Source organism: Athene noctua, chromosome Z, assembly GCF_965140245.1.
Source record: "Athene noctua chromosome Z, bAthNoc1.hap1.1, whole genome shotgun sequence".
Lineage (NCBI taxonomy): Eukaryota > Metazoa > Chordata > Aves > Strigiformes > Strigidae > Athene > Athene noctua.
The window spans coordinates 26,397,950-26,412,428 of record NC_134077.1 but is presented as its reverse complement, the minus strand read 5'-3'; the positions used below and the strand labels follow the sequence as shown (position 1 = coordinate 26,412,428).

General features: G+C 37.9%; 1 protein-coding gene across 1 annotated transcript in view; it reads right to left on the bottom strand.

Moving 5' to 3' along the window:
* DMGDH (dimethylglycine dehydrogenase) overlaps positions 1–14,306 on the bottom strand; it is a 44,942-nt gene extending 30,636 nt beyond the window's left edge. Inside the window, exons 1-5 of the mRNA XM_074932576.1 lie at positions 14,177–14,306; positions 12,265–12,430; positions 5,794–5,892; positions 4,344–4,508; positions 3,711–3,915 (exon numbers count right to left, since the gene is read on the bottom strand). Of these exons, the coding sequence (XP_074788677.1) occupies positions 3,711–3,915; positions 4,344–4,508; positions 5,794–5,892; positions 12,265–12,430; positions 14,177–14,298 (757 nt within the window). The 5' untranslated portion in view covers positions 14,299–14,306. The remainder of the gene's footprint in view (positions 1–3,710; positions 3,916–4,343; positions 4,509–5,793; positions 5,893–12,264; positions 12,431–14,176) is intronic.
* Positions 14,307–14,479: the final 173 nt, after the last annotated feature.

The window sequence follows — 14,479 nt, the reverse complement described above, 5'->3', positions numbered from 1 at the left end:
AAGAAAATAAAAATGGTAAGACTTAATTTTAGGTCTTTGAAACTTAACTTTGTTTCTTTCAAAATAATATTAAATTTATTAGCCATTAAATTTGCAGAAGTACATTACAAACACAGCTGATTTTAAATTGTTGTTGAATCAAAGGCAAATAGTTTAGGTTTGTTAAAAATCAAATATTGTCCTAAAAAAAATCACACGTGATAACTGCTTATTTAATTGCTTAGAATAACAACAGCTGACATTTACTAAATGAAAAATATTACAGTTTCTTTGTTTAAAGTTTTTTAAGCATGTGCAAAAGCTATTACAAACACAAAAATGGTAAAAAGAATATGTTATCTGAAACAAAATTCTAATTGGAAGCAGATGTCCTACCACACATACTAGAGATAAATGAACGCATATATCTCTAGGACATTTGTGAAGATTAAATTGTAGAGATTGCAAACATCTGATGCTGAAATATTCCATGGTGGTATTACTTATCATATCTGCTGAACTATGTAATCTGACTATCTCTTGTTTTTAAAAAATATAATCTTCCAACACTACATATATATAAATGGTTGTATATACAGTGGCTGCAAATGTGTGCTTATATACACACACACACATATTGTCTATATAAACTAAATTCACTGTTTTTTCAAACTTTAATTAAACATTCCATTATAAATAGGCTGCAAATCACTTGATCAGGCTCAGTATCCATTAGTTCATGTCAGGGATTATTTATTAGGCATCTGCTTTCTTCCAAAATGGAAACCTCACATAAGGAACAGCTAAAGATTGGTTGAAACTAGTTTGTTCCAGTTCCACAACAGATGTCAGTTGGGGGATGAGGGGGGAGAGAGAATGTAGAGAGCATTATGATATATTTTTCTCTGCTTGTAATGCAGTATGAGCCTAAAATATAAACTCTGAATTATACCAGTCATGGTCTGTAGTGGAATGAGGCAAGGCTGAGAAGAAGAATGAATGTTAGCTGAAAGAACATTTATAAGAGATGTGTTATACAGTATTGATTTCACATCCTTAGCCAGAATATTAAACAATATGAGCTTCAAATGTTAATTTGAACAAGAGAATTAACTAAATATATTGTCAGTTTAATACCTTACTAAATAAAAACTTATGAAAATTTCACAATGGTGCATTTTAGTATTTGCAAATTAACTTTGAAAAGCATTTACTAGAAAACTCTGCCTAATGTCAATTTGAAACATAAAGCAAAGAAAGATAACTACACTACAAAACTATAAGGAAATTACTACATGTGTGATACTTTATCCATATGATGCAGAGCCAATAGTTAGGAATAATGAGTGGCTAGATGGTTATGGTTTAAATAAGAAGTCTGATTGCCAGAAGAGCTGCCTTTCCATTCCATAATCTTGGATCACTCCCAGACCACTGTATCCACACTGTAACAAATGACATATGGATCCTATTAGAAAAGTTTGTGATTTTGTAACTGAATGCTGTCCCATAATTCATGCCTGAAAGCCACAAACTGACAGTCCAAAGGCAATCAAATAGTGATGCCTACGATCTTCTAAGTGCTTGACTTTGCTGTCTAAGAAAAATTGTTTTAATTTGGTTTCCCTGTTTGTGTGGTTGCTTGATTTCTAAAAACCATACTGAACTCTTCTAGTCATCTTTCTCTCCAAAATGTCATGTGGCACTCATGAACATGCTTAGATCCTCAAGCAACTTTTTCAGATTCCTGCTATTTTAGCTAGTTTTACAGCAATAGCTGGTGATCACCTATGTATGGGAGGCATAAGATAAGAAAGCACACTTTGCAATGATTTTCCCAGGTAGTCTTTACTGAAAGCCTGGAATGATCTAACATAGGGCTGTCTACATCCCAGACACTGAAAAAAGGCCACCCAGAGAGGCCACTCCTCTCACGAGTTCAGCCCTTTTATCCCATTCCCTCCAAATTTCTCTCTACCCCAGTCTTTTCCCCATCCCTGCTTGTCCCATACCTGCTCTTCTTTTCCACTGTCTCAAACTCCATTCTTCTTATTCATCCTTACATCCTTCTTCAGCTATTTTGTCTCTATGTGCAAGTCATTCTCCCTTGTTTGTCAAATCCTGTCCCACTTGCCTTAACTTTCTTCCAATCTATGCCCATCTAACTCTCCCTTGCTACTGCACCAGTCTTTCATGCTCAGACATCTCAGGCAGTCTTAATTTTCCAGTTTCAGTTTCACACATCCCCATTCCTCTAGTATACTTCCTAATCTTTTTTGTCCAAAAAAGCTCCAGTTTCCTTAATGAAACATGTCAGATCCATTTCCACTGTCCCTCTCCATAGTGACATTCCCACTGTTACCATCCCCACAGTCCCTCCTGGTTTGAGCTTCCTTGTTCAGCAAGTTGTCTAGCATACAAGTGTTCCACTTGCTGCCCACTGCCCAACTACCAACCACCTCCAGGCACCTTTTCCAAGCATTTCACTCTCGCAGTCTACTGCCCTTCCAGTACAACTCACTCATAATTTCAGTTCTAAGTCATGGTTATTCTACCCATCAAGAAGAAGAGACCCTGTCTCACTCAACTTCTTCATTTTTTCTGCTTTGCACTAGAAATAGATGCTTTCTTCTTTTCCACTGCACAGATGTGGAAAGGAATTATAAAGACATTATCCTTGCTCTCTGTTCACTCGTCCCATCTCAGCAAGAAGAGAAAGTAATCATGAGACATCACAGCTTCCTACTAATCCTGATTATTCACCAAGATGGGATGTATGAAAGACTCTAAATGCCTTAAAAATGCAGACAGGATTCAGTTTGAGACAGAGTCTGAAAAAATGCCATCCAAAGGGTAAATATTCAGCACGTTTTCAAATAACTGAAAACAGAAAGTCTTCTACTATGAAGTGGAAGGCATGCTTCACAATAGCAGGTGCCAAAAGTTTCACCAATATTTTTCTATAACTTGCATAAAGCAGCATAAAAATAAGTGAAGTTTATATTGAATACAGGTTTTTAGACGTATCCACTTGTTTAGGAAAACAAACACAAGGACTCTTACCCAAAAGCTCTTTGAAGCAGAAACATCAGTTTGGTTTCTCTAACACAATGAAGAATACAAATTGCATATGTAAATACAAGCTCCTTTGAGTTAGGAAATTTTTACTACATGAAAAAATGTATTGTTAAGCCCAGTGCACGTTTAAAATACTACTCAACAGGCAACAAAAATCTTCTGTTTCAAGGATATGAGGATAGAGTTAAAGATAATACTCAAACACTCAGGGTTATCTTACTTGCTGCAAATCCTCAGTCTCTTTGGAAAACTAGTGAAGACATTTCTACTTCATTTGTACATTACATCTCCATTCCTAAGTAGTTTTCATAAGATTTTAGAGGACAATATGCATAGACAGTAGACTCCTCTACACAATGTACCAGTAAAGGTCTCTTCTGCTACTCAAATCTAACAACACAGTCTGACTAGTAACTGCTGGAGACAAATCAGAAATAAATAATTTTGATGCCTAGTCAAGGACAACTAACATAAGAGCTAAATTTTCACAATATTGTAAAGAAGTATGTGCAAAGTACATTTTACCACAAACCAGGTGAGTGTTCAAAGACGTGTACTACTTATTCCTGTAATACAAACAATTCAGCACAGATGTTCTATGTCAGCTAGTTTGCAAATCTGAAGAGTATATAAATTCTTATGTTAAATCCTACCTGCAGTATTCACAATTCTGTTTGCTCTAATTAGTCCAAGTGGAGTTTCAACTTCCCATGTCCCATCTGATCGGGAGTTCAGATTAGTCACCTGGACAGGGTAATTTAACTGGGCACCATATTTTCTGGCTCCTGCAGCCAAGGCCATAGTGAGAGAATAGGGATCAATATGACCATCTCCAGGGTTATACAGGCCAGCTAAAACCTAAGTGGAGGTAGAATCCCCAAAAATGAGAGAAATTAAAATTTATCAAAATTAACTAATCTTTTGAATGCAATAAACACTAAGGAGTCACATCAAAACAGATTTTCAAAACATATAGTAATATCAGGACTACAGCTACCCAACTTTACAATGGTCTAAGTGAAATTTCTCAGTTCTCTCATGCAATAAAAGGTTCCAAGGATTTAATATTATAATACTATAAATATTATAATTAATAATATGCACACTGGCATACAGTATGTACTAAAATGTATGTGAGTGATTTTAGTTTATAATGCTTTTTTTCACTAAAAACTAAGAATTTTTTGTACAATTTGTATAAAGAAAACAGATCTTATGTCTACATATCTGACAGTCTGATATTTAATTTCAATGGAAGTTATTTTTCATAAAATTAGGTTATTTACCATATCCATGTTCAATAAGGGAAACAGCTCTTGTACTTTCTCAGGTGTGATTAGGTACTGCTCTGTTGGGTGCCAACCAGCACGAGTCATTTGGTATTTGAATTCATCCACCCTAGTAGGGGTTGAAGCAATTCTGATGCTGCCAGGCTGGTGAAACCCCACAGCCTAAAACAAAGAGCAAAAGTGAATTACTGGAAGAACCTTTACTTATCTTCATAAATACATACTCCTATGCTATGGGAAGTCTAAAGGAAATTTTCCACTAACATCACTTGAAGAGATTCAAATAAGTTAGGTGCCCTTGAAGGAACAGGACTTAGATGTAAACTCCTAGAGAAAATATAATTTTTTAAGAAGGCATCAAATTAACTTCCTACTTTAATAGATACTCTCTTCAGCACAGTTGTAAAAAGCTTTTATTGAATGTCATGATACTATTATTTTTACTAAGATTTAAATTAATATTTGGATTTATGCACTCATGCATTTTCAAAAATAGAATCAGATACATCTCCAAAAATAAATATATAATAGTTTATATTAAAGTCTATCACCTGCATAATTTTCTATCAAGATGCTGCAGAATGAATTTAACTGACTAAGCACCTTTATGGAGACAATGAATAACCATCTGTCTTCCTCTGCCTTTTCTATAAAGCAGAAATCCTTATGTAGCTGGACACTGAACGCTCACTTTCTGGTATACACTATTTATTTCACTTTTTCTATGTTAATTCACAGGACATTAATATGGCTGAATAAGACTTTTAGTGGAACTTGTAACGATAATCTGCTGTAGTATCTTATCTAGCTGAACAGTAGAAAGAAGAAAAAGGCATTTTATTACAATTATCAAGTTTATAGACTACAGTGAGGATCATGCGATTTCTGCTGCAGTCTGAAGCAAACGAGTTTAGTAAAAGAAATCTGTATGGCTGAGTGATGCCAGATGAAAAGGATGACTTCTGTGTTTTTCTGCATACCCATTCCTTAAGTCACTAAATAAAAACACATCTCTGAAAGGGACAGGAAGAATTGCAGCAATCTTCTCAAGTACAGACAGCATCCTATCATATGAATTTTTAAGTGGACATGTTTAAAGCAGGAATGTATCATAATCAATCCATTCATTCCAGATCCTTGATGCTATTTTAACTCCTATACCAAGCTAAAGTTGTAGACTCCCAGTCTGCTAAGCTTCTGACATGTTTTATGAAAACCATTTTGTTAAACTTTAGAGGAATCTGGGAAACCATCTAAAACACGTAGTGACTAAGCACAACTATAGCACAGATATGCAGGCAGGAGAATATATTTCAGTAAAAAGGGAGCCTTATGGTAGTCAGGAAGACACAACATATTCAACCTGCCAACTCCAAACTTTTTGGTAAGACTATTAGTAAAGTTAGTATCAATCTGAATTAATACTTTCAAAAGTTAAGGAGGTTACCTGTCCAGTCTCTTCTTCCAGCTTTTCATAGAGTTTGATACTGTAAGAATGGATTTTCTTCAGGTTTATTCCAGGATGGAAATAAGTAGTTAAACCAGCCTCAAATAAGAAATAGGAACAACAACACAAAGATATGATTAGAAATGCAGTGTTTTCTTTCCCTCCTTCCAACTGTCATTCAAAAAGGAACTGTCAAGATACTATAAAGAAAAGCAACACATGGATGGAGGCAACTGCTACAAAAATAAAAATAAAATCCTTTCCTTACCCAATGGCATTCTTGTTCTCTGCACACATGTTTTTCCACCTGTTTTTCTGTCAACCCATGATACTGTTGCAGTTGTTCTCTCCTATGCTTTCCTTCTTTAAATTATTCAGTTGTCTGTTTCAAATATTTTGGAAGAGACACACAACTGATTAACTCTAAATGCGCTGTACTAGGATCTTCTTGCACATGGAGATAGGAGAGAACCAAAACCTTCACGAAGGCCAGATCTTAACAAGAGCTATTACTTTCCTGGGGTGTGAACAGCAGCGCAGTGGAAGTCTATATTCTATTCTCAATGGTTGTCTCATGTGGCAGTTAAAGAGCAAATGCTGCATTTCAGAAGTAGCTTAGGAAATTACTATAAGTATTTTGCACATCACTTTACCAGGTCTGACTTTAGAAAGCTGTCAAGCCCTTTTGGGTTCATGCAAAGGTAAAATCAAGAAGTCACTACAGCCTATTTATAATTAAGGAAATTGTTCACCTGGCTACAATAGACAGCTGCATCAATCTAATTACATTCATAACTGCAGAAATTTAGCACTTAAAAAAATACAGAAATAACGTGTTACTGAAGTTAAGCACGTCTTTGTATCTCTTGAATTTGACACCTAGCAAACTCTTTCAAGCGACACAACAGAAATGCAAAATTACCTTAGATTTTCAAGTTAAGTAACTACACTGATTTAAGATTTAAATCTTTATATATATATATATATATATATATATATATATATAACACGCATATTTTGCTAACTAAAATAGAGTTTATTCGTAGATTAAGTTTGCTTCAGTTAAGGGACCTAGACACCAGAGTCCACCTTTGAGTTCACTGCCATTCTGAGAAAAAAAGAGCAGGAAATGTAAAGGTGAAAAGTAACAGATATAGTAGAGTTTTGATAGTTTTAAGTGGCCTAATATGCATGTACATCAACTACTCTAGATTTTGTTAACTCTGTTCTGTGCTACATATTTTAGGGCTTTAACTTTAGAAGCCAGTGGAGTAACTGTATACATATGAATAACAAAAGCAAGATTTAGTGGTATTTAAAGATATATTTTAATTCAAAATAATTCAATTATGCTAAGCACCTATTAGATGTTACAGTTCTCTGCAATTAGTATCAACAAATATTGCATGAATTAGATCACACATCTTTCTACTTTTAAACCATGGCCTCTTCTGACCCATCTTTCTGGGTGCAGCTTCAGATACTTTCAGATATTTTTCTTCAGAAACAATTAGCTTCAGATTGCTCCTTGCAAATAGCTTACACTCAGATACCATTTCTGTCAAAAAACATAAATCATACTCACTGTCTGAGATGACAGGTACTCAGTATCTTTAGAGCAAGAGAATGATAATTGTCTGGCATTAATGACTGTATGTCTTTAGGCTAGCCACAGTGTTAAAAGTTTTTCCTACCTTTCTTTGCGAAGACTTTATCTTTCTGGTATCTTACAAGTTTATATACAATATCATAGTGTATCATGTGACTGAAATGCCAAACTAAACCAATAGAAAAAAGTGCAAAATTAATCATTTACAAGTACTATATTTTTCAGCTGCATTTTATCAATAAATTTGGCTCTAGTTCCCTAAGTATGTTTGGTATTGTTCATTACCTCAACAATCTGAGTTTAAAAAGTGATCACACAAATCTGTAGGAGGAAAATAAATCTACTAAGGACCACATTAAGCAAAAGCATGTTGGATTCAGAAAGTCCCTGGGCTAGAATAATAGTCTAGGAAAATATTGCTTGTCCTTTTCTTACTATCATATCAGAGCATCATCATATTGAACACTGCTGGAGACCAGATATTTGACTAAATGCATTTTTTATCTCATTTGATAATGAGTGCTTTTATGTTGTTGTGAACACTACTTTAATTACCTCAGACTAAAGCCCAGCGCTGTTGCACTGCAGAACTTGTAATTAAAACTTCTTTATTAAAAAATAAGTCCTAATGGCCTTTTTTTTTCTGTGTATACAGAATAAAGAAATAAATTAGGCATTGAAATGTTTACATTTCTTTAGCCATGTACAATAACCTATGAATAACTGTACCTGCAAATGTTGTCATCTCATATTATTTTTACTGTTTTATTTATGTAAACATTTTCTAGTCGTCTGTTATTTTTTCCAAATGTAGTAATATATTTTCCAGGTGTAGAGAAATTCCATTTTCGTGGTCACTGTTAGTAAAGTCATTTTGAACCGAATGAACCATAAATCACTTATGAGTTAGCTACAAAACCATATATATTCAAGAACATACAATTGCAGGAATTAAAACATCTTACTCTGATATTTTTAAGTGAAGAAAAGAATTTTAAACACATTTGATGCCTTTTGGCTTCAGATAACAAATGTTCCTGATTTCAGGAGAGCAGCTTGGAGACAACTATAACCTGACTGAACTATTTAAAAATTAAGATCATAGAACCATAAAATAAGGATAATAAACAGATTGAATGGGACCTCAGGAGGTCTCCTCTACCTAACCTCATACTGAAAGCAGGGTCAGCTGTAAGATCAGATCACTCAAGATTTTCTCCAGCTTGGTCTTTAAAATCCCCAAGGAAAGAGACTGCAGTACTTCCCAGGACAAGTATGGAACTTTGCATTTGTTTGATTTGTTAAATTTCACAAAGTTCCTGTCCTTCCATCCTTCCATCCTGTCTAGGTCCCTCAGCATGGCAGCCCTGCCCTTGAGTGCACTGATTGGTCATCCAGTTTGGTGTTAACTGCAAACTTGATGAGCATGTGCTTCGTCACCTACTCCAGATCATTGATAAAAGATATTAAACAGAATGGGTCCCAGGACAGACGCACGCAATACTCCACTGCCAGGCTTTGGGTAGAGTATGACCCATTAACCACTACCTTCTGAGCCCCATCATCCAGTCTTTTAACTATCTAGCAGCCATACAGACCATAAAATCTTCAGTTTAATACATTATGGGAGATGGTGTCTAAAGTCTTGCTAAAATCTAGGTAACTGACATCAACTGCTCTCCCCTCATCTACAAGCTCAGTCATTTTATCACAGAAGGCAATCAGGTTCGGTCAGTCATGATTTATACTTGGTAAATCTATGCCGACTGTTCCCAATCACCTTTTTTCTCCTCTGTGGGCCCAGACCTGAGACTTGCTCCATGACTTTCCCAAGAACCAAAGAATGGTTAGCTGGCCTTTAGCTCCTCTGCTCATCCCTCTGGCTTTTTTTAAAAATGCATACATATGCCCTTCTCCAAATATCTGGCACCTCCACCAATCTCCACAGTCTCTCAAAGGTGAAAAATCTGCAGCTTTGCAATGCCATCAGCAGCACTCTTGGATGCAGCCCATCTGGTCCAATGTATTTGCATGAGTCAAGTTCTCCAGTAATCCCTGGCTTGGTCCTCATCCACTGTTGGTAGTTCCTCTTCTCCTTGAACCCTGCTCAGAGCACAGAGGCCTGAGAATCCTTGTCAGTAAAAACTCAGGCAAAGAAGGCATTGAGTATTTCAGCCTTATTAGTGTACACTGTGACTAAATTACGCACCTCATACTGCAACAGTCCCACATTTTCCTTGTTCAGCCTTTTACTACTAATGCAGCAGTAGAAACTCTTCCTGTTACCTTTGATGTTCCTTCCAAGTCTTCACTTTAGTGGAACTTTGGCTCTCCTAACATCCCCTTCACATGCCTAGGCAATTTTTCTAAATAGGCTCTTTGCAGCCTCTTCCTGCTTTTACCTCCTGTATACTGCACTTTTGTGCTGAAACTGTCATGAGCTCCCTATCTGACCAGTTGGTCTCCCAGTGTGTCTCAGATGTTATTGTAGGTGAACATGATCTGGAAAGATAATTTTAAGAAAGGGCACTTTGCTATGAAAATTAACACAGGAAATTTTAAAGCATTTTTACAGCTGAAATTTTTATGTGTTGAAATGTTCATGTATCAGTTTTGTTTTACTCTAATCAGTTTCATATTTTATAATAATGTCATTATTAAATTTGCATTCTGGTAGAAAATGTTATTAACACTGTTATACCTTATATTCTTGCTCTTGCAAGTTTGACCAAGTCATAACAAGTTTTTATTTGTCTTGTTTTGTTCTTTATCGTCAGCAGAAAAATCAATTGCAAGTTGCAAAAAAAAAGTATCACATAACAGAATGATATGCTAAACATTTTCTTAGGAAAGACCTTTTAAAAAAGTAACAACACAAAAAATCTATTTGCTGAATGAGTTATATATGCCTTGTTCAGTCCCTAGGGCTTCATTGAGATTGCAAATGATCTGACCTGCAGAAAAGGACAACTTAAAGAGTTCTTCAAGCCTAAATCTTGACCTAATTTACACACATGTAACAACCACTAATTTGTGATGGTTAGACATGTATAAAAATGAGTAGCACTTGCTCTGTCATTTATTTCTTCTTATTACTGGTAATACAAAAATGTGCACACTTTCTGTGCTGTTTTAATAACGCACATGAAAGCCAAATGTATCTCAGACCTGAGAAGTGGAAGAAAGTTTCGGCAGCAACACTAGCAGGAATATGATCCATATGAAACATGATCCTGAGTTCTGGCAGGCCTTACTGGATGGTGAAGGAGGGAAAATGTGGTACAGTACAGCAACATCTGAACCAGACTTTCAACAAGAATAAAGGAAACATTTAGTGACAACCCTCCACTCATGATTTTGGCCTCTTATTCAATTACGGGACTTTTATAATTTTTTACACACATACTGTTCTGTATATGCACTGGGTAAATAGAATTCAGACTGTGTCTCACTCATGTACTTAAGTCAAAGTATTTCTCTGAGCATTTCATAGCTACGATCCAACACACACGATGCATGATCTGACACCATGCATGGTGTTGACATGTTTGCTGAACTGCATCGGTTGGTATGACTTTCTAAGAGACATAATTACTGATTTTTTTTTTTCCTAACCCTATACAATGTGTTTTCTTTTGCTTTGTTTGTTGAAAAGCAAGTATAATTAAGTATAAGCCTACATATACATTTCAGGCAGTGATTTTTTAATATTTAATTTTTTACTATTCTCTCATAACACCCAAATATCTGCACTAAAATGAAGCATTTCAAACTTGAGACTTCTCCCATGGGAGAAGTATGAGAATACAAATCAAATATAATCCACCTGAGTAATCCTCCTTAATTTGCTCCTGAAAGGCACTCAGATACTACAGTTGTAAGTATTGCATAAATGCTCTATTGCATTAATATAGTACATCTAGAGACAACAAACTGTTGCGGTTTTACTCTTTTGTATTGCTACACACAGTAGTAATATTCTCCCAATTTCAGCTAGCATAGCTGGAAATGAATGGGAAAAGCATCTATTATTGTGGCCAGCTTTATTTCATTTAGTAACACTACCTACTCCAGCCACTGCCATAGAAAATATGTAACTACATACATACATGTTGTGCACCAGTATGTCCATGAGATTAGCATTATTACAGGAAGCATCCCTACCTTGTCATTATTACATGTATGTCTTTTCAGTTCTTTTCCTTAGAGAACAGGCAAACATCCCACCTTAAAAAAACCCATAGTGCACAGTTGTTAGCTTTGCTCCTCTCAAGATTTTGTGCACTGTCAACAGCGGCAGGAAATAACTGTCTTGTCTCTCGTAAGGATCAGTTTCTGGGATAATGATATTCTTTGGACACTGATGCTGCTTCTTGATCACCTCTTTTTTCAGGATGGCACATATATAAAAATAATTACACATACAATAATGCCAGATTTCGCATTTCTGGTTTATGCATGCCAGTGCAACAACTTCCAATGATAAAGTCTGCAGTATAAAGCAGATTACCTTAGAAATAAAACCTTAAATTTAAAAGGTCCAAGTTAAAATAAAGTTTAAAGTCTAAACATAGTTAATGGCCAAAAACGTGTAATAAAACTAACAGTTACCTTCCAGTAATTTCAAAATACAGTATTTGTCCCAATTTTTATAAATGAGAAAAGTATACTATGGATAGCTGAACCAACTTTTCAAAATTCATACAGCAAATCTATAAAGAACTTGGTGCTAAAGTTTGTATCTATAAAATGACCAAGACAGTTAATCTCTGGAAAATCAGGGAATATAAAGGTAATGAAATTTACGCCACCATTAGATATACAAACTGCCGTTAATCTGAGATTAACAAAACATTTCTTACTGCATGCCAAGTAGATCCTGCAGTGAGCTCAGATTTTTCTAGCAGAACAACATCCTTCAAGCCAGCCCTAGACAAGTGATAGGCTAGACTCACACCAATGCAGCCACCTCCGATGATCACTGTGTCTGCTCTGTCTTTCCCCAAGGAAGGAGATGGGGTTTCTTTCCTGGGGGAGAAAAAAATTACAGGCAGTTAGAAAAAGACAATTACACTATTGCCCATCTCTTTTGTTTACTGCTCATAATATAACTTGGTGCCTGACTGGGAGTCTAGACACACCGGGCTTAAAACCTATCCTGTTCACACTTATCTTCTTCTAAAGTAAATGCTCTTAAAGAGTCATATACATAAACAGTAGTAATACAAAAACAAAGCAAGTTTGCTCCCACTCACACTTTAAATCTGTATCTGTCCAATATACCATTATGTGTAGATCCTATTTCTAAATAGGAAACTGTACCCCTCAAATGACAGTGTCAAAACCTTATTTTTCAAAAGTGCTATAGCACATGCAACACAAAATCTTTAAAAAATGTCTACTTAGTAAGGTTCTGTAATAAATTTCTAAAGCCAGTGTCAGCAGACTACATAGTGTTTATGTTCATCAACAGTGAAACTTAATGTGTATTTTCATGTTCTATTCTGACATGTTCTACTTTGCTGAAGTCAAAATATTATAGACAAGTTTTTGTCAATAGCTTACACCTGCTACTACACCACACTGCATTTCCACAGCCACTTGAAGCCAGCATAACCAGAACTGCTGCCATAGGCAGCCCCATTCTCCTCCATCTCATCTGATCCTCCTCTCTACTGCACCATCTACAGCCAGCCAAACAGCAAGTCAGATCAGGAAACTTAACCCGGTTATTAAAAAGCCATTTTTTTGGATGTGAGACTGCTCTTAGTACAGCAGCAGTACAGACTACTCTGAAACCACAGTATCTCCCTGTTCAGGACAGTTAACCAATACGCAATTTTATCTCCCCCCTCCTTGTACATTTGCTTTTGCAACTTCTCTGGCATAAGGCCTTCTAATGTGTAACTAGTCTTTCCACCCATCCTCCACTCAGAAATCATAGCTATTAGTTGTATGTATTACAAATGGAGATCTTATAATATGACATCTTAAACACAAATGCAGGAGGAATACACACCATGCTTAGTCACTATGTGGCAATGAATGAGAAGTAAAATAAAACGGAGAACTGGACACCACACATTTTCTATATCTGGTTGCAGCACACACTCGCATGTGTTCTTGTTTGAGATTACATATTAATTTTCGCAAGTTAACAGCAAAGTGTTTAACAGATAGATGTGAGACACTTAGACCAGCTCCTCTACTGAACTTTGAGGCACATGGTAAGCAAGGTACACAGCAGAGGCTTTTCTCATGCTTCTTTCACATACTGAATTTGAGCTTCCCTCACCTCAATTTCAGCTCTTTACACACTCTTTCTTTCAAACCCAGGAGCCTGGTCAGAATCCAGGGCGTACCTTCCCCCGGGTGAACTACAGGGTTCACCCAGACCTTTGCTGTCATTTTTGCTCATCTACATGGCCCAAGGGACGCCAGGAGGGATCTCTCCGCACCAGCTCTGCACCTCACGCCGGGACGGGTCTGGTCTTTGACGCAGAAATACGAGGTGCCGGGGAAAGAGGCACCTGCTGCCCACGGGGAGAGGTCTCAGAGGCCCGGTGACCCCGACCGGCAGCTGGAGCACCGCGGGCGGGCAGAAGGAGCCCGTTCCCCGCACCACCGTCCGCTCACGGCCCCCGACAGGCGGCTTCGCCCTCGGGGGCCGCGCCCTGAGGCGGCGCGGAAGCCAGGCGCTGACAGCCGCGACAGTAAGCGGCTCCTCTGCCCGCGCCGCCCGCCCGCCCGCCCGGCCCACGGGCCCGCACTCACCGGCCCTGGGCGCCCGCGCTGCCGCCGAGGGGCCGCAGGGCAGCTGCGGCGAGGGGGTCGGGCCGGCCACCGCGGCGGGGGGGCCGCAGCCGCCGCAGGGCTTGCCGCAGCACCGCGCTCATCCCGCACACAGCCCGCCGACAGCGGGGATGGAGAGCGCTGGCTCCGCGCCTCTCCCGCCGGCGGCCCGTCCCTGCCCGCGCCGAGGCCAGCCCTCGCGGAGGAGGGGGCCGGCCCGCCCCTTGAGGGGGCAGCCCGGCGGGGAACAACCGTCCGCCTCCGACCTGGAGCCGGGCGGGGGCG